At 51.9% G+C, this 21190-nt stretch overlaps 1 protein-coding gene across 6 annotated transcripts in view; it reads left to right on the top strand.

The window, feature by feature from the left end:
- Positions 1-21190, top strand: part of DIP2A (DIP2 acetate--CoA ligase A) — an 879263-nt gene that overhangs the window by 826536 nt on the left and 31537 nt on the right. For all 6 annotated transcript variants that reach the window (XM_085645155.1, XM_085645153.1, XM_085645151.1 and 3 more), the window contains 2 exons: positions 2850-2907; positions 17100-17174. In XM_085645155.1, coding sequence (XP_085501281.1) covers positions 2850-2907; positions 17100-17174 — 133 coding nt within the window. The remainder of the gene's footprint in view (positions 1-2849; positions 2908-17099; positions 17175-21190) is intronic.

The raw sequence follows: 21190 nt of genomic DNA, 5'->3' as shown, positions 1-21190 counted from the left end.
GAAGGCCGCTCTTGAGAAAACTCCCGGTGTAGGCCTATGGACTACCCACAGTTATTGTTGAGTATGCGTAGGCACAGCTCTATCCCACCACTGAACACCAATTTATGTTGGAAAACCACTCCCACACTAGAAGGGGTGGTGGTGGTCTTCCGGACACACTGTGGTAGCTTGGCTCGAGTGGTCAGGAATCAGGCTCCGTGCTAAGCATACAACATACCCAAACAATAACCATGCGTGCATCCGTTCCAAAAACGACTCTACACCGTAAAAATTATGAAAATATCTTTCTTTATCTGCTTTTTCTCTTAGTTGCTGATTGGAGAAAATAAATAACAATCACAATATACAAACGTTTTAGAAAGTGCAGGACAAATAAATACTGGCTTAATGATTCAATAAATAGGGGTGATCATAAATACTGAAGGCATAAATAAAAGTGCAATACAGACAGGCAATTAAATATTCCGAGGCAATAAATACTGTAACCAATAAATATTGTGCATCAATAAATACTGTGGACCAATAAATACAGTGGAACAATAAATAGGTTAAATACAATAAATACAATGCCCCTAATAAATACTTAAAAGCTGACAGTGACACTCATGGAATCAGATCACTTTTGAATTCCTAAGGGCTGATTTGGCCCAGGCACAGCTTGTGGGGATGTGGAAGGCTTGAGGGTGTCTACTCCCTGGCTTGGTCAAGGCTGAGGCCTAAACTGAGGTAGATAAAGGGGGGAAATACCAGAGACCTGGCTCTCTCTCTCCACACAACCTCTCTAGATTAGTCCCAGTTCACCCCTGGCACCTTAGAGCAGTCTCTCAGGTCTCCACAGGGCCTAAGGTGCCCTCTACTCCACTTACTGCCCTTTTTCTGATGCTCCGACGCCGCTGGAGTCGTGTCGATGCCGTGAGGCGGTTCCGGTTCGATGTCGGCGGCCTCGGCACAATGTCAGTTCTTTGACGACGCCGGCAGGCGGCTCCGGTCTCGATGTCGGCGGCCTCGGTTCGATCTCGACCTCCGATTCGATGGCGTCGGGCAGTCTTTACTCGATGTCGACTTCGGGCGGCTCCGGTCCGATGGCGACCTCGGATTCGATGACGTCGGCCGGCCTTGCCTCGATGTCGACTTCCGGCGGCTCCGGAGTGCGATCCTCACTCCCGACCTCCGGTGCTCCTCTCCTTAGGTTTCCGGCGACTCCGGAGTGCGACCTCCACTCCCGACCTCCGGCACGATTCTCACAGGTTCCGGCGACTCCGGAGTGCGATCCTCACTCCCGACCTCCGTTACACTTCACCTCGGTCTCCGACGACTCCGGAGGGCGGACTTCACTCCTCCGATGACGCCGCTCACTCGACCTCGGGTGACTTCCTCCTCGACCTCTGGTATTCCTCACGACCTCTGACGGCGCCCTCTCTCGACCTCTGGCGGCTCCGGGTACGACGTCTGCTTTTCCAGTCAGCGCCGCTTCTCCACCTCGGGCTCCAGGTCTTAGGCTACTCGACGTCGGACTTCAGGGAAACCAGCTTCCAGGTCAGGATCTTGCTGTTCTCTTGTTTCTAAGGCCTGTTCCTGCTGTCCAGGTCCTCAGGATGGTTTTTCTGACTTCTTCCCACACAGGGCTCTAGGCTGGGCTCCGTCAGTAGGGACTAGTATCAAGGGTGGGTTTATGGACCCCACTCCAGGCACAAGTTTCCACCCCTGCTGCTTCACTCCTTCCTCCTTCACGTTTGTGCTGCTCCCTCTTCACCAGTCAGGTGCCAACTGCCAGCTCCAACTGCCAACTCTCTGTCTTAGCTTCCCAACATTCTAAACCGCCTCCAACTGTCACAGGGTTCTGGAATGTTCTGGAAGGTGCTGGTAGGTTCCAGTGGATGCTGGTGATGTCACAGGTGGCCACCATTTTGTGCTCCAGGCCCTCAGACAGAAGTTTCAGGGGTAGCTAAAATGGCTCCCTGAATCTGCAGCAACACGAAAAAGTCTGGTGGTTCCCAAAAAGGAAAAATTCAAACAGGGTTTGAGGCAAAAGTGGGACAAAATAAATAATGATGAGGAGGGACCACCCAAAGGGCTGACAGGTCTAACATGCACACAGCATGTTCTCCACCTGGCTGTGTTGCACAGCCCAGTGGAGAACATGCCCTGGCTCCCAGGCACTGCCTGAGCGGTCAAACAGGCCGCACAAGCTTCCAGTGCTGCAGAGTGAGGATGGAGGAGAGGCGTCCAGCAGTGAAGAAGGTATGTTTTTCTTGAAAAATGTTTTATCCAATCCCCCTGACCACCCTCATTCCAAAACAGCCACCACTGGTTTTTCCGGATAATTGAGTTTATCATTTCCTATTTAGACATGGTGATTTGAGTTCCTATTCCACCTAATACAGTAAGCTCGACTTCGCCACCCCAGGACAATAAAGCTTCAGAAGGGAGAAGCTAGATTATCAATTGGAGAGCAGCACTATTGGTGTTACAGGACCTTTGTAGTGAACAGTTATCACACATGATATTGCAAAGTAACCCTGACTGCCACTGGGCCACAACAAAAAGGCCCCACACCTGCTCCTTCAGAATACTTTTATATAGGTTTGCTAGCACCTCATTAGCTCCACAATTAATTAAACAGCATCCAACACCACTGAATTTCAAGCACCAAGTAAAGGCAATCACATGAATTGTTGAGAGTATGCACACTCTTAGAGGAATGTAAAACTTGCTCTTTGGAGAAAGTCATAACGTGGCCTGCGAGAGGCAGTGAGAGCACAAGAAACAGTTTTTGACATCTGATTATTTTTAATGCTGCAATGTGTGATAATATTTTTAGACAGTTTATTTTGAACTCTAACTTGCAGGGTGCGTTTGGTAGAACGAGGGTCCCCGCATAGCTTACCACTAATGGAGTCAGGAAAGGTAAGTTTGTGTGTCTGTATCTGCATTCTGAACTCTGCTCTTTGACATTGTATCCTACTTGTATCATACCCCACTATCATCGTCCTGTTAAGAATCATACCCTAGTTAATTCCTTCTGGCATCACTCATTGCACCCATTATGTTGTCATAACAATCCATTATCATTTCCTCCTGTCACCTCCATTGTTCTCTTAACTCAGCCTATCCTCTTGTTATTCTTTTCTAGCTTTATTGTACCGTGCATCACTAATTTCATCTCCAGCCACAATCCTGTATTGTAGTTATATCATCTCAGCTTGTGTATCAAAATACTGTATTACTTCTCTATCGTCCTTTATATTGCTGCCATATCATTTGCTTAGCTTGCACCTATACTCTTCTGATCTGAAAGAGACACGTTAGTGATAGATTCCTTAGCTTAGAATATCCCCAGGCGTCAGACTGGATCCGGAAAAAGGTTTTCTAGCAGTACCCCTACGTGTCAGTAGGTGGCATCGTGTGGCTCCGCGGCCGTTGCTGGCATTGTAAGTGCCGAGATGACGTCACAGAGACTACTTAGGCGCCACCCATGCGCACTCACGTCAGTTCTTTATTTTTCCACGCCAGCAAGCGCAGATCCGGTTAGAGCACGTACCTTAGTCACTTTTTGACTACCCTTTGTGAGACTTTTGTCTCCTTTTCACCTTTGTGTACGTAGGGATACCTGGATTTAAGTCTTGTGGGGCCTGCCATCGCGATATGTCGGTGGCAGACCCCCACGATGTTTGCCTCTACTGCCTGGAGACCGACCACGACTCCCTGTCTTGCTTGGACTGTCGGGCCATGGCCCCGAAGGCCTTGAGGGAGCGGCGCCGGAAGCTGCTGGAGGTCTGGCACTCGTCCCAGCGCCGTTCCAGGTCCAGGGACCATTCCCTGGAACGCTCACGGGGCCGCAGTCACCGCTCCTCGGGTTCCAAGTCTTCACCCTCGGATTCGGGTAAGAGATGACACAAAAAGAAGTCGAAGAAGCAAGTTCGCTCTCCGACGTCCCCCTGTCGGTCCTCTGATGCGGAAGAGGGGGACAGGGGTTCTGACCCTGCCGATCCTTTGGAGCCTGGGAGTCTCGCAGCCTACTCACCTTACCTGGGTCTGTCGGCGACTCCCGAACAGGTGCAAGAATTTCTTGCTACTGTGGACCGCCTCTTTAGGCCTCGGGCCCCGTGGTCCAGTGTCCGGATCCTGTTGGGCTGCCGGCGGATCCAGCTTCGGCGCCACAGGTTCCTGCACCTTTGGCTCCGACCCCGGCGCGACAAGGTCCAGCGCTGCCAGCTCCGCCTCTGGCGCCGCAGTGGGTGCCATTTGTCCCGCCCTTGCCCCGTTTCTAGGATCCGCATTGGGATGTGGCGCCGGCTCGGCCCCGGCCGGCGCCGTTTCCGATGCCGTATGTCCCTTCTCCGGCTCCATCTCTGCCGCTGCGGTCTGTTCCCCATGCGACAGAGGTGGAGGACGACTGGGAGGGTTCTGAGGACCCTCTTGCCCGTCAGTGTGACTCCGAGCAGGACTGGGTGGATGACTTGGAGGATGCCGGCGACCTCGATGTCTCTTCTGACCCGGGGTTTGCCTCTTCCCCCGCCTACCATGGAGGAGGGCGCCTCCTACACGATGGTGCTCCGTCGGGCAGCTGAGGTCCTCAACCTTGATCTCCCTACGGTGATCCTCAAAACCAATCTCCTCACTGAGGTGCTCCAGACGGCGTCCACTTTGTCGGAACACCTGCTTCCTTTTAACGACTCCCTCACTGACGTCTTGTTGGACACTTGGTCACGGCCAGCCACAGGGGCCCCTTTGTATAAGATTGTCGCCAGGCGTCACCACCTGGCGCCTGGTGACCCCGCTTTTCTGACCACTCATCCTACGCCTGAGAGCCTGGTCATCCAAGCCTCGACGTCACAGAGTGCCTTTCCCACGGCTCTGCCGGATAAGGACTCTAAGAAGCTGGAGCAGTTCGGTCAGGGAACACCGCCTGTTTATTGGGCCGCTATTCCCACGCGGTGTGGGATACAGTTGCACAGGTGTTGCCTCGGTGTCCTGAGGAGACCCACGCTGTGCAGTCCCAAGCTGTTGCTGAAGGTAAGGATGGGGCTAAGTTCGCCATTCGGTGTGATTTGGACACCGCGGGCTCACTGGGTAGGGCGATTTCTACGACTGGTTGCGATCTACCGGGTTCTCGCCCGATGTCCAAAGCTCGCTCAGGGACATGCCCTTTGATGGCACTCGCATGTTTGCCGATAAGGCTGACAGTGCATTGGAGCGTTTTAAGGAGTCGCGAGCCACGGCAAAGTCCTTGGGTCTTTCCGCAAAGAGCCCGACCACTCCTGGTTTTTGTTCCTTTCGTGGCCACGGCAGAGGCGCACAGGTGCGTTCCTTCAGCAAGCCTGTGCAGAACCAGCCTCGACGCGGCTTCCGCAGGGGCGGGTCTGGGAATCAGCGTGGGGGTCAGTCCACCTACGCCCCCGCTGCTTCTCCCTCCAAACCTTCCTAATCCGAGCTTTGTGGAGCACCCCACACCGGTGGGTGGCAGGATCCGCCACCACCTCCCCCACTGGCGCGTTATCACATCGGACAAGTGGGTGTTGCAGATCATCCGCAGGGGTTACTCCCTTCCCTTACAGTCCTCCCCTCCATCAATGCCACCTCGGTTCCACCGCATGTCAGGGGATCACTTGGATAAAGGGGGCCTGCGCCCCATCTTGTACCTCCGGAACGTCAATCGCTTCTTCCGGAAGGAGAAGTTCAAAATGCTGACTCTGGCTCAGGTCATGGCTGCCCTCGGCCCTGGAAACTGGATGGTAACTTTGAGCTTGCAGGACGCATATTTGCACATCCCCGTCCTGCCGGCGTTACCTGCGGTTCACGGTAGGCCAGGAGCATTTTCCGTTTGCCGTGCTCCCCTTCGGCCTTGCCAGCGCCCCTCGAGTGTTCACGAAGGTGATGGCGGTGGTCGCAGCTCACCTGCGCAGGTCGGGGTGTCAGTCTTCTCTTACCTCGTAAGTTACTGGTTATTGAAGGCAGGCTCGCCACAGGCAGTCGTCAACCACCTTCAGACTACGGCCAACCTCCTGCATTTGGTGGGGTTCTCCATCAACGTGCCGAAGTCGCACCTGAGTCCCCCTCAGAAGCTCCCCTTCATCGGAGTGGTTCTGGGTTCTACGCTGTTTCGGGTTTATCCTCCCGAGCAGCGAGTCCGGGATATTCAGGCTATGATTCCGATCTTTCAGCCTCTGTCCCGGGTTTCAGTCAGGATGACCCTCCGGCTTCTGGGCCTGATGGCCTCCTGCATCCTGCTGGTGACACATGCCAGATGGCATATGCGGGCTCTGCAGTGGGTCCTGAAGTTCCAGTGGGCACAGTATCAGGGCAACCTGTCCGATCATGTCCAGATCTCGGAGGGCACTGCACAGCAATTGCAGTGGTGGCTCACGAATCGCGAATGGGTCAATGGCAGATCCTTCTCCCTTCCCCAACCAGAGCACACAGTGGTGACGCATGCGTCCCTCTTGGGATGGGGAGGCCACTTGGGAGAGGCGGAGATCAGAGGCCTCTGGTCTCCGGCAGAGTCCCGGCTCCATATCAATCTGTTGGAGCTTCGGGCGATCCGACTTGCACTGAAGGCATTCCTTCCTTCTGTCCGGGGAAGTGTGGTGCAGGTGTTCACGGACAACACCACCGCCATGTGGTATTGCAGCAAACAGGGCGGCGTGGGGTCCTGGACCCTATGTCCGGAGGCTCTGCGCCTCTGGACATGGCTGGAACATCAAGGCATCACCTTGATGGTTCAACACCTGTCAGGTTCTCTGAACGCCAGGGTGGACAAACTCAGCCGCCGGTTCTTGATGGATCACGAATGGCATCTGAACTCGGACGTGGTGCAAGGTCTCTTTCAGCAGTGGGGAGAGCCTTCGTTAGATCTATTCGCCACCGAAGAGAACGCACAATGTCTTCAGTTCTGCGCGTTAGAATTTTCAAGGTGGCACTCGCTAGGCGACGCTTTTCGTCGCAGGTGGATTTGCGGTCTATTGAACACCTTTCCGCCTATACCACTTCTGCCCAGAGTGCTGAAGAAGATTTGGCGTGACCGGGCCCAAGTCATCCTTGTGGCTCCGGATTGGGCACAACGATACTGGTATCCCGAGCTACTCAGCATGGCGATCGATCCCCCGATTCGACTTCCTCTTTGGGAGGATCTTCTGTCGCAGCAGCAGGGGACGGTCCTCCACCCGAACCTGTCCAGCCTCCACCTCCATGCGTGGAGATTGAGCGGCGACAGTTGACAGCTTTCGATCTTCCTCCTGAAGTCTGTGATGTCATTCTGGCAGCCAGGCGTCCCTCCACTAAGATGGTATACGCCTGCCGGTGGAACTAGTTTGTGGCTTGGTGCACAGCAAAGTCTGTGGATCCCATTTCTTCTCCTCTATCTGAGGTCCTTCTGTTCCTCCTGTCCTTGGCCCAGCAGGGCTCTGCTCTGGGCACTATCAAAGGTTATCTTTTGGCCATCTCCACCTTTCTGAGGCTTCCAGATCAGCCTTCTCTTTTTAAGTCCCCGGTTGTTAACCGTTTCCTGAAAAGGCATTACGCACACGTTTCCTCCTGTGCCGTTCATTATGCCTCAATGGGACTTGAATCTTGTCTTGACCTATCTGATGTGCGCTCCTTTTGAGCCCCTTCATAACTGTCTTTTACGTCTTCTCACTCTATAGACGGTTTTCCTGGTAGCTATCACCTCTGCCAGAAGAGTGAGTGAGCTCCAGGCTCTTTCTTCCAAACCTCCTTTCGTTTCTGTTCATCCGGACAAGGAGGTTTTAAGGACCCGTCCTTTTTTGCCAAAGGTTGTCACGTCTTTCCACATCGGGCAGACCATCACTTTGCCCACCTTCTTTCCGCCTCCGCAGCCTTCAAAAGAGGAAGAGAGGCTCCACCGTCTGGACCCAAAACTTGCGCTCTCGTTCTACCTGAAGCGTACACAACAGTTCCGGGTTTATGACCAGCTCTTTGTTGGCTACGCGGACGCCAAAAAAGGTCGGTCTGTGCACAAACAGACCATCTCTCAGTGGGTTGTTCTCTGCATCAAGGCCTGTTACTCGTTGGCTAAGAAGGAGCCTCCTGTGGGGCTGCGTGCCCATTCTACCAGGGCAACAGCAGCCACTACTGCCTTGGGACGCGGCGTCCCCTTGCAGGACATTTGTCAGGCAGCTACGTGGGCCTTGCTGCACACGTTTACCAAGCATTACTACCTTGACAGTCCGGTCCGGAGAGACTGCTTCTTTGGCCGTTCTGTTCTCCGTGACTTTCTGGTGTATTCTGTTCGCAGACCCACCACCGGGGTTGGTATTGCTGGGGTTTCTATTCTAAGGTAAGGAATCTATCACTAACATGTCTCTTACAGATGCACAAGTTACTACTTGTGTAACGATATATCTGAAAGAGACATTAGTTAGTGATAGATTCCTTACCGCCCCACCCATCCTCCCCGTTCTGCGACATGATTTCTAGGGTTAAGATCATCCCTTTCAGGGCCCTAGTTTCTTGGCACCAGTGTTCAGTTTCTTGCATGGCTCTGCGTTCCTGGCGCGGAAAGTCGTGTACAGAACTGACAGCGCGCATGGGTGGCGCCTAAGTAGTCTCCGTGACGTCATCTCGGCGCTTAAGACGCCAGCGACAGACGCGGAGCCGCACGACACCACCTACTGATGCGCAGGGGTACTGCTAGCAAAACTTTTCCCGGATCCAGTCTGACACCTGGGGATATTCTAAGGTAAGGAATCTCACTAACTAATGTCTCTTACAGATATATCGTTACACAAGTAGTAACTTGTGCATTACATCAAGAATGGCTGCATTGTTTTCGTATTATATTAAATTAATATTATCCATATTACACATCAGGAACATCCTCCTATTGTACAGTCATATCATTCTCTTCGCTCAACCACACATGCTTTTTATATGGTATGCCGCTATTGTTCTGTTCTTCTATAACACCGGTATGGTCACATCTGTCTATGATTCGCTTATGACATCAGTTCCTGTTACTTTCATCTCACACTATTTATTTATATATTGTCTTATCATTGTTATGATGCTGCAAACACACTGGGGTAACTTTTTCATAGTTTTGATGTGTGTGTGTGTGGTAAACATTTAACCAAACCCTAGACATGATTTATCATAGCACACCCTTTATCTTTTCATTCTTATTTCATGCATTATTATTTGTATTCAAGGGGGGCGTGGCTAAGGCCGCAATGGTGGAAGACGGGCCCGGGTAGAGCTCCGCTGGTGGCTCCCCCGAACAGGCTCGTTTCTCCGTATATAGCCACAACTGTGACCCGCTATGATGTGCGGCCTCGGCGGGATGGTGCACCGGTGAGTCGTGGCGGATTGCGACCCGTCGAGACCCGGCTGAAGGTTCCCAACCAAGAGGTGCATCCACTCTGTGCTCCAGAGCGGGCGCTTTCTGCTACGCAAGCCCGGGGCTTAGCTCCGCCCACAGGGCCGCGGAAAATGGCGCTGATGTGTCGCATCGGGCAAAGCGGCATAGAATGGAGGTCGCCCCTGCATACCCGGTGGAGGATCCGAGACGGGTCGCGACCGGGGCCTCTGCTGTGGCGCCCGCCTGCTCCGTCCTACGAGATCCTGCATCAGCCGGGAACAATTGAGACAGAGGAGGTGAGCTGCAAGCGGGGACACTGCTGGGCCGCCCACTGGCCCGCAGTGAAGGCCGCGAGGCGGGGACTTCCTCACATGTGAGTTGGGGGCTGTGACTCCTTGCCCCGAGGAGCTGCGATCGCCAGCTACTGGAATAGAGAAAGACTGAGAACGAGTGTGGATCTGCCTGGGAACAGCTGCGATAAACCGCAGCTTGGCCCCGCGGTGCTAGGGGTCGAGGCCTGGGCACCTGAGACTGCTGCTACTTGAGCGGTGCTGTTGCGGGGGGGGAGCCCTGGATCGGCATGAGAGACACGGAGGTTTGGCCCCCCGCCATGCATGGGTGAAATTACAGTAAATAAACGTGATTAAGTCGGATCCCTTGCCGCCCTGCTGGTGAGTCACGCTAGGAGTATGTTGTGATGCTCTGAATTCTGGCGATATAGGTGAAGAGGCGAGGATTGCCTGCATCATTGGCCGGCGGACGCTGCCCCCCCTTGGCTCATGTAACGATTTAAGAGAGAAGCTGTCCCCGAAGGAATACCTATAGGGCACGGTGAGCTGGATTCTGGAGGCCTTCACTTTGTGCATGGGCGAGGTTGATGTAATGCCAGGTTTTCAGCGGCCCAATACTGGGGGAAAGGCACACAGATGCGATTCTAGGGGTCTCCCAGATAATATTCGAGTGGCGCCTGTGCCAGCCCCATTGGCTAACTAAGAACTGGGATGGTGACACTCCCTCAACTACACTGTTGTTTTACCACTGAGGCGCTCTAGGTTTTGGCCCTTCACGGTCGGCAGACGGGGAGGCATTGGACACTGACGATTACTAAAAACGACCGCCACGGACGCGCCTGCGAGTTGTCCAGGTGGTGGAGCAGAGGCCTACCGCTCATCTGATCTGATGGTGTGCTACACCATGACCCTTATGCGTGTGAAGTGGTTGTAAGGAGGGGCTGGTGAACACATCACGGTTGTGGTACTGGTGCACGACGTGACGGCTTCCATGCTGGGATTGTGAGCCGGGAGCTGAATGCTGTTTGCCGCGCGCTGGCGCAGAGGAAGAATATGCTCTGACACTCACACAGAGGTTGCTGTGCAGAGGGCTTCTTCGTTGTGGGGCGACGCGGAAATCCAGGCACTGCTGATGTCGGGTGGTACCCAGACACGGGCCGGAGCTGGGGGAGTGCAGAACGTACCACCGCTGTCCAAGTCAAAATCGGACAAGATGGCGAGGCAGGGTCAGTCAGACCAATCTACAAGCAAGTTGGATGCGGTCCTCGCTGCCGTAGAACGTCTGGAAGCAACAATTCATCAGACACGCACATCCCTTGAATCTAAAATCGATAAGGTAGCCATTGACCTTACACACCTCCATGCAGATCACCAGAAATTAACAGATCGAATTGCTACATTGGAAGCCACACTTAGCGAAGTTAAGCCTCAAGTGAATCAAGCAGATAAGCATGTACAGGACCTACTACATCGTGTGGGATTTCTGGAGGACAGAGCTGAGGATGCTGAGGGACGGGCGCGACGCAACAATATACGCGTGGTGGGTGTGCCGGAGCGATGGGAAGGTGGAGAACGCACCGTGCACATGGAAAACTGGCTGAAGAGACTTTGCCTGTGGGGTCCCTTTCACCGCACTTTGTCATAGAGCGTGCGCACAGAGTTCCGGCGAGACCCCCCCCTGCCGGATCAAACCCAAGGCCCTTGCTCCTCCAACTCCTCAACTATCGAGACCGCGATGCTGTTCTACAGGAAACCAGGAAGCTCCAAGACATTTACATAGACAATCACAGAATAATGTTCTTTCCAGACTACACTATCCAAGTGCAGCGCCAGAGGTTCTCGTTCATGGCGGTGAAGAGGCGTCTCCGCCAGAATAACCTGAAATATTCCCTGCTGTTCCCGGCGCGTCTGCGGGTGGTACCAGATGACAAAACACAATTCTTCAACACGCAGGAAGAGGCAGAGGATTGGCTGGATACCATAGCCGCTGCAAGACCTCGGGATACCGCCGCGAAGACTGCACTGCCGAAAGCGAGGGGCCCCTATCGCCGCCGTCGACTGGAACGTAGGGTGACGGGACCGCGAATACCACCTTCACCACCTGTGGGCCCACGCACAGAGTTGAATCTTAGTGGACAGCGAGACGCCCTACAAGCGGTGGCAGAAATGAGTGGCTCTGTGGTGACTGAAAGTACATCTAACACCAGTCAGAAGGGCCTCTCTAGCGATGATGAGCAAATATATGGCCTCCCAGACTCACAAGATTCTGTTGAACAGCCAGAGGTTACCCCGCAGACTGCAGACACCATAGTGTGAACATTGCCACATTCTCTTTCTATACCATCAAGAACTTAAGGTATCGGGATGTGTGGGCGGGGGAGACGAAGCCACTAGCGGCACGGCCCCTCATTGTCGCCTTTACTGAGACTTTGTTTGGTGTGGGCTGGAGTTGGGGTGGGTGGCCTGCCATGCGGGAGAAGGACGGACGTCACTAATATCCTTAGCCATCGGCATGTAGTCCCGACCTTATGTCACTTGCTAGGTACATACTCCTGAGCAATTGCGCGCAAATTGTCTCCTCTATATAGCCTAATGCCTGTTAACGGGGAGCCCCTAGGACACTAGGCGCACGATGTGCAGGCTCGCAAGGCGTAACACATAGCACACCCCCCTGGATTGTTTAGACTGTTATCCTCTTTGAGAGTTTGGGCGATTGCTAGTTGCATGCTCGCCCTTTTGTAATTATATTCGATTATGTTTTTATATAGGCTTACTTCTAAGATGTCATTCATTATCCGTAGCGGTATGAGGGGTGGCGCCCTACGGGTTGCATTGCTGTATGTATAATATGATGTCAGGTTCCTTGCAATGTATGTGGCTGCTAGGTTGATACGGAACCATAACTGTTTTGCGCAATGTAACACCCATGTCCTCCTTTAAGATTGGTATGTGGAATGTGAGAGGTATGCATACACCATCTCGTAGGTATCAAATATATTCCTATCTCATACGGCACAATGTACAAATAGCCCTCCTGCAGGAGACACACTTGGCCAAGACTGAAATTCCACGGTTGCAACGCTGCTGGCGTGGTCAGTTATATGCCACGGGATACTCAGCTTTTGCACGTGGAGCTTTGATTTGGGTGAAATCAGGGGTACCACTGACAATTGCGCAGTCGGCAATTGACTCGGAGGGCAGATATGTTGTGGTTAAGGGTACACTTGATGGACGCCCCATCGTGATCGCATCTCTCTATGCTCCAAATACTGAGCAGGCCGCCTTCTTTGACACCATGTCGCACACCCTGGCGCCATGGCACGACGTTCCCATGTTATTTGGGGGAGATTATAATAGTGTACTTGATGTGTCCCTGCATCGCTCCTTCCCGCCGCACCGAGGTACAGGCACACACCATGCTATGAAGGCATTGATTAGCTGGGCAGCACAGTGGCATCTACAAGATGCTTGGAGGCACCGTAATCCTAACGATAAGATATACTCTTACTATTCCGGAGCACATGATTTGCATGTGCGTCTAGACCGCAACCTAGTGTCGGATACCATACTTCCCAACATATCAGCATCCTATTACATGGGCAGGACGCACTCTGACCATAATCCACATATTCTGGAAATATTATGGGAGCGCCCCCGCCCGCCAATTCCAACTTGGCGTTTGCAGCCAGACCTGGTATTGGACGCATCCTTGCGCAATACGTTAGCTGCTAACATTGTCCAATACTTTGAAAATAACGCTGACACAGCCACAACACCACAGGTGGAGTGGGATGCGTTTAAAGTGGTGATTAGGGGTGACTGTTTGGGCGCACGGGCGGGCATACGGAGACAGCTGGACACAGATATATCACGTGTTGAAATTGAGCTGCTCCAGAGAGAGGGGGAAGCGATAGAGGGTCGCAGTGAACCTCTTGAGCGCGCTAGGCAAGAACACTCTAGGCTTATGGATCGGCTCCGTAATATCAATTATGCAGCGCATTCCGCGCGCACTCATCATACGGGGGACAAATCTGGTAGGTTACTGTCGTGGCTGATACGTCAAGAAGCCGCCACTGCGCCAGCGACGATGTTGTATAATCTACAGGGAGTACCAGTGCGCACCCAGAGCGAAATACACAATGCTTTTGTGGAATATTATTCCATGGTATATAGATCCCATCTGACAGCCACAGACACTGCCATAGTTGACGGAACATCAACGAGAGGAACTGGGTGCTCCGCTGTTGTCGGAGGAAATAAGGGACAGCATTTCTTCCCTCTCAAATGGTAAAGCGCCGGGTCCGGATGGACTCCCGGTTGAATTTTACAAGGCCTACTCAGATATTCCAATACCCGAACTGCTGCGGGTGTATGAAGCGGCGCTCGAACGCTTACACCTACGCAGAATGAGGCAACGCTGATCTCTCTTCTAAAACCGGGTAGAAAATCGGAACTTCTAGGCTCTTCTCGCCTGTTGGCTCTGTTGAACACAGACTATAAAATCCTTGCTTCCACTCTTGCCAAACGAATAGCCCCGTTAGTCCCGACTTTAATACATGCTGACCACAAAGGATTTGTTCCGACAAGGAGCACTTCTTTGAACATCCGTAGATTATTTAGACTTCAAAAATATGCAACAGTGGGGTGGGCCCGATCTGGCTGTCTAGTGTTAGATCTGGAAAAAGCCTTTGATTCACTGGAATGGCCCTATTTGGCAGCCGTCCTGCGCAAGTACGGGTTGGGTGATGGGTATTTACAACTAGTGCAGCTGCTATATCAATGCCCCACGGTGAGAGTGCGGACGGGCAAGATACTGTCTGACACAATCAGGGTTAGGCGTGGTACCAGGCAGGGTTGTCCTTTGTCCCCGCTCCTTTTCTCTCTGGCCATGGAGCCGTTAGCAGCTTGGCTCTGGGAAAGTGGCGTGGACTGGGGCATTCCCTTGAGTGATGGACTTCATGCGGTGTCCCTGTACGCGGATGATTTACTGTTGTACATGAGGGACTGGCACAAAATACCGCCGGCAATATCAACATTGTTTCGCAACTTTGAGGAAGTGTCGGGACTTAGGGAAAATTGGGATAAGTCAGGTGCCTACTCCTTCAATGAGGATGCGGCCACTATGGAAGTAGTTTTAAACAAAACACCGCTCACTTGGTATCAAACTACGTTTCGATATCTAGGCATATACGTTTACAGGTCTTCAGCAGACATATTGGAGGGCAATCTGGTACGTGCCATCTCCACACTCAGAGCGCAAATGCAATTCTGGAAGACTCTGCCACTGAATGTCATGAGCCGCATTACCTTAACTAAGATAAGATGATAGTCCTGCCAAGACTATTATATTACTTTGCAAATCTCCCAGTATTTGTCCCGACACGGCTGTTTAGAGAACTAGAGGGACTGACCAGAGGCTTGATCTGGAATAAAGGAAGACCCAGGATAGCATTACAGAAGCTGTATGCGCCACCAGAAAATGGTGGATTGGCGGTTCCGCACCTGGAGCTATACTACTTAGCTGCGCAGCTTCAGTGGGTCGCTAAATGGCTGAGCGGACGTAATCTGGCAGACACGGCGACCGAGTTATCATTATGGACGCAGACCCAAATATATGGGCTGTTTCATCCTCTGGCGAAAGCCCGCCGCCCGACACAATTAAATATTGAACTGGCCCATAGATGCTACAGGAGAAGCCTTCAACTCACGAAAGATATGATCCCCTATGCCCCAATACTGCCGATTGCCGGGACGCCCAGAGGTAGAGACTTTCTCGGTGATACGACACTGATGCCCTCGGTTGAGGCGGGAGTGGAGACGTTAGGGGACCTATATGCTGATGGCACACGTTACCTTTTGCAACATTAACGACAGAGAATAATCTATTGGCGGGACAGTTCCTCTTGCATGCCTCCATCACACAGACGCTGACACTAGCATGGGGAGACATAGGTACTGAGCTGCCGACGCACCAGCTGCTGCACTACCTGCACGTGATGGGGGAGGGGTCACATGTGATACACTGGTTGGTACAAGCTATGCACACTCATGTTTACGACCCTTGCAGAGACTGCGCATGCACTGGTCCACGGATAGGGGCTATCCCTGGGGCGATAAAGAGTGGGAACGCATTCAGGCTGGAGCCACACACATACCACGCAATGTTTTAAACTTATCCAGACATATATACTGCACAGGGCGTATCTCTCCCCGGACAAGATTAACAGATATTTTGGTATTACTACATCTGATTGCCAGCGATGCCGTCTCCCAGGTGCTGACTTCTTACACATGCTATGGTCTTGCCACTTGTTATTGCCCTATTGGCGCAAAGTATTAGACACACTCACGAAATGCACCAAGGTTGTAGTGCCTGCTACGTGGGAGGTCTGTATCCTGGGGCTTTACACACGAACCAAGGCGAACAAAGTGAGTTCCAGATTCCGGGACCTAGGCCTCATGACGGCCAAACGATTGATAACTAAAAGGTGGAAGCGCAGAGACCCGCCGGAAGCATCACACTGGGTGAGGTCCCTGGAGATCTGGGCACAGGCGAAGAGCACCTCCCTACATAGGTAAGAAACGGCAGGGTCACGGAAATATCCCATAGCCGGTACCTGGGATGACCTGCTCAAAACCCTTGTGCGTTCGGATGTTGCACTGCAGGTAGCACCCGCACAACACACAGGAGAAAATACCTGACATGCCGCCCAGGAATAGAAGATATGTCGCACCTCATAGATACCCCACTACTTGAGATTGATTAAGCCGCAAACCTCACATTCCTCACGGTTACTTATATAGGCATGAGTAGACACCATGTGCTACCCTAGTATCCCAACAGCAAACTGTACAGCAGAAACAGCAGCCCGCACTTGCTACGCGTACACGACCCCAGCTACAATTATAAGTTATGCCCCCCGCAGACTAGTTGTAGATACTTGCAAACGCTAGATGTCTCTTTCTGGTAAGCCTTGTTGATTTGGTTTGGATTTTCTTTTTTTTAAAATTGTATTAGATGTGATTAAAATGTTCAGTTTATAAAAGAATGGGGGAACAGATATCATATATGTAGCAGTGTAAAAAACAACTACAAAACCCAATGACGAGTCAGCACCATGCTTCAAATTACAATGCTATGTAGATATGTGAGTGGGGGTAGACATATATCGAGGCACTGGATAGTTGCAGCCCACTCACCGATTGGAGTTGATGGTATATGCAAGTTAAAGTTACTAATGAGACATGTGTGTACAAATACCCCCGCACCATGGACACGTAATGTGTTAGAAACAGTGTGTGTGTGTAATATGTTGATCCGAATACAAAATGATATACACGAAATATGTTGATATTGACACAATAGAACTTGTCACTCATACTGTATGTAATAATAAAAGGATAAAAGCTAATAAAGATATTTAAAAAAAAATACAAATTATTATTTGTATTCAAGGCAAGAATTTTTGACTATGCTTATGTTTCATTGACAGATCCTTCCTGGAGTCAAAGTGATCATTGCACACACAGAAACAAAGGGACCGCTAGGAGATGCTCATCTTGGAGAGGTAGGTACTGATCAGCAAGAACAAAATGCAGCCGGTGCTGGTGGGTAGGCTTGCCATACATAAATCTTTTCTAGCTGCATAACCAGTTTTCCATGTTAGTAATGTATTCTTCTCATTGCTTATCAAGCTGTAGTGGCACCTGTTTGCTCATCATTGCTCATGGTCCAAGCAGAGAATGCAGTCAATGAGTGGGCTACTCCAGGTTAGAAACTAGCCATAAATATAAGGATTACCACTGCGCTGTTGTCCAGTCATGTTGCCTTGCTTTTTTTGGGACATAGTAAGAGAGATACGTAGAAGGTAATTACAGTGCACTGATGATACACAAACTATACTATCTGGTACCTGAACCGAGGAGGATAAATCGGTGATTCCCTTGCCATTGGGAGATGCTCCTCTGAGGAGGTAAGCTCTGCATTGCCGACAAGTGAGTGGTTGAATACTCAACTAAGCTAGTGGTTAAATGCCATGAAGTCGATCTACTTTGTCTAGTTGTCAACAGAGCTTAAGTTCACTATATTGGATGGGTGGTTGGAAAGAACACACATTGTTTGACTTCTGATGACTTTATCTTGCCCTCACATCTTGCACAGTCAGATCCCAAAAGGATAAGGAAAGGGGCAAGAAGTGGATACTACAGAAAGTAAACAGTCCTCTTAAACTCAAGTTTAATTTATGTCCCTGACTTTGCCTCTGTGACCTCTAAGACCATGAATACCAAGGGTAAAACCATTGCTACCAAAGGAAAAGCCAGGGATTACAGCTGCTGATCATAATTGAAATTCATTTACCAATTGGTAGGTATTGTGAGAAAGTTGGTCTGCTGTGGCTGTCATCAGTGCAGTGCCCAGTGACCTTTCTCCTGCCTCACAATCTCCTTCATTCACTCCTGTATTGTTCTATTATATCTGAAAGAGACAATTAGTTATGGATCCCTCACCTTAAAATTACCCCCAGGCATCAGACTGGTTCCGGAGAATTTTTCTTGCGCATCGGTGGATGGCATCGGTCGACTCCGCATTCGCAATTGGCGGCATGGTTGCCAGAATGACGTTGGGGTATCTACTTAGACGCCGCCCCTGTGCGTGGACATCAGTTCTTTCTTTTTCCGCGCCAGCCAGCGCAGATCCGGAGAGAGCGGTACCTTGAGTCACTTTTTGACTCCCTTTTTATCGACTTTTTTCGAGTCGTTCAACTCCTGGTGCACGCATGGATGTCCCGTCCTCGAACTGGCTTCAAGGCTTGTGACTCCGGTCATAAACTGATGTCTGTTACGGACCCGCACCTTGTGTGCCTTTGGTGTTTGGAATATGACTATTACCCAAAGTCGTGCCCCGACTGCTGGGCCATGAACCCGAAGTCTTTGTGGGAGCGGTTCCGAAAGCTTCTCGAGGCCCGGCAGTCCACTCCGCTCGGGGTCCTGGTCGAGAGGGAGGTCGCGGGACTGGTCGCGGAGTCGTCTCCACCATTCTTTGTCCAAGTCTTTGAGTAAGTCGAAGCACGAGAAGGCGGCGAAGAAGCACCATCACTCTTCGCCTTCTCCCCGTCCATCGGCCGACGCGACGCAGGAAGCTGAAGGTAGTCGTCCGTCTCCGCTCGCGGAGCCTGTTGGGTCGACTCCGGCCTTTCCAGGAGCCGAAGCGACCCCTGCCCTGCTTTGTAGCTTTTACAAAGCCCTCCATTCCATCTATGGGCAGACTGACTCCGCCGGAGTGCCTTCGGGCCCCGTGGACTCGGCTGGGAGCTCTAGGCCTTCGAAACCGGCGGCTTCGGCACCGCAGGACCCCAGGGATCCAAACCTGGATCTGGATCGGCGCTGGTCGACCTCGTGACACTTCCTCCGGCGCCGAATCCAGTGGCGACACCTCTGCCCCCTCCGCCGGTTGTGTCCCCAGCCGACCTCAACCTCAGCCCCTCGATATGGACGCAGAGCCGGACCGGTGTCGAGACCGCGCCGGCCAGTATTGGTACCACTGTTCTCCCCTGGTGCTCCATGTCTCCCTAAGTGGCTACCAGAGGAGGGTGCTGAGGACTGGGAGGGGTCTGTGGACCCTTTGGCAGACCTGTTAGAGGAACTGGACTGGAGAGAGGAGTTGGGGGAGGCCAGTGGTCTGGACACTTCACCAGAGGGTGCATCTTACGCAGTGGTGTTACATAGGGCGGCCAAGGTCCTAAACCTTGAGCTTCGTACGGTGGCGGTCGGGACTAACCTCCTGACCAAGGTGCTTCACCCGGAAGCTGCATCTTCGGACCCCCTGCTGCTGTTCAAGGAGGTCCTTACGGACATCCTTTTGGGCACTTGGTCCAAGCCCAACACAGGGGCTCCTGTGGACGGGATGATTGCCCAATGCCACCGCCCACCCAGAGGGACCTCATTTTCCCCTCTCAGCATCCCACCCCTGAGAGTTTGTTGGTCCAAGCTTTGACTTCCAAGGGCGCATTCCCTGCCGCACCACCTGATAGGGAATCCAAGAAGCTGGACCACCTTGGGAAGATGTTTTCTTCCTACAGCTTAGGACTGCGGTCGGTGAACACTGCATGTCTCTTGGCCGTTACTCCCACTCGTTGTGGGACACGATCGTGCAGGTGCTGCCACAGTGCCCGGAGGAGGCCCAGGCCGTGTTCTCCCGGGCAGTTGCCGAAGGGAGAGAACCAGCGAAGTTTGCCATCAGATGTGACGCTACTTGTGGTTGAGGTCCACTGGCTGTTTGGGTGATGTCCAAGCAAAACTTTTGGACATGCCCTTGTAGTGAGGGTTGCAATTTAGATACATACATTGCTATGTTGGCATAAGAGCGTTCGATGTTAGAAAGCCATCTTGCCACTTTTGCTGCCTTTGCACACGACACTGCAGATACATGTTATTATTTGAAATCTGCTTGCTCGCCTTTTTCTTCACATGAGAACTGTCTGTTGTTTACATACCTAGACGTGCGCTGCGACCTTGGTCTGAACATTGTATAAAGAAACAATCTGGGTCGACAGACAATGCATGTTTTTGAGTTCAGGTTGATCGGCCCACTATTTAGCCATAACACGCACGCAGCCGCAAATACCTGAAAGTCGAGTGCTTTTAATATTGCAGACTGCATGCTTTACACACATTCGGAAGAAGAGCTTTCCCAGGAGCAGAGTACACCTGATCCTGTGATGTGATTCCACTAAGCTGATCTTTAAGGTATGGGGTTCCCCATTCAAGCCTAGAGACCTTCTACTAGTCTAATAATATTAGTTTACTAGCGAAAGGAAGGTGGCTGTGTTCCACTGTCATTATAGTATGATTACTCCTTTCATTTTCTATGGTATTGTAACTATGCTGATGGTTTTGATTTTAATCATTTGTCTGCTTATGTTAGCCAAAGTACTGCATCTTAGGACACGTAGTTTATAAAATAAACCTTTTAAACTTTACCGTGTCACTGATTACTCTTGTTGTGGACTGATATGTGAATAATTACGAACAGGTATTTCTGATTCCCACCATTCCTGGGAGTACTCTAAGTCGCTTGTTCTGGGTTGTCTATACATTGGGACCTCCGTGATGATACGGATAACGAATGGGACACTGATGCTGGTCGGATAGGGGTTCTGGGTTCTGAGGTGAGTTTTTGGTACACCACAATTCTCTGAGGTCCTGGTTTCCTGTGCATAGTTCTGTGCATGAGCAGAATCCCTGCAACACCCTTTGATGGCCATTGCGACAAGGCAGACAACGCGCTTGAGGGCTTTAAGGATTCTAGGGCTACGGCCAGATCCTTGGGCCTTGCTTCCACCTCCTGCCCAGCGCAGTCTGCTTTTCGCCCCTTTCGTGGCTATGGAAGGGGTGCCCCGCAATGTTCCGGCCAGAGCCACAGGCCTGCGCAAGCTGTCCAGCCTCTGCGTGGCCAGGGATTTGGATCCCACCGCCGTGGGATGGGAGGGGCCCCCTCTGCAGAAGCCCTCTCTGCAGCAGCCTCCAAACCCTCCTAGTCCGACCTTTCAGGGCCACCAATCACCAGTGGGCGGAAGGACTCGCC

This window comes from Triturus cristatus, chromosome 3_1 (assembly GCF_964204655.1).
Source record: "Triturus cristatus chromosome 3_1, aTriCri1.1, whole genome shotgun sequence".
Taxonomy (NCBI): Eukaryota; Metazoa; Chordata; class Amphibia; order Caudata; family Salamandridae; genus Triturus; species Triturus cristatus.
This window is presented reverse-complemented; position numbering and strand designations above follow the sequence as displayed.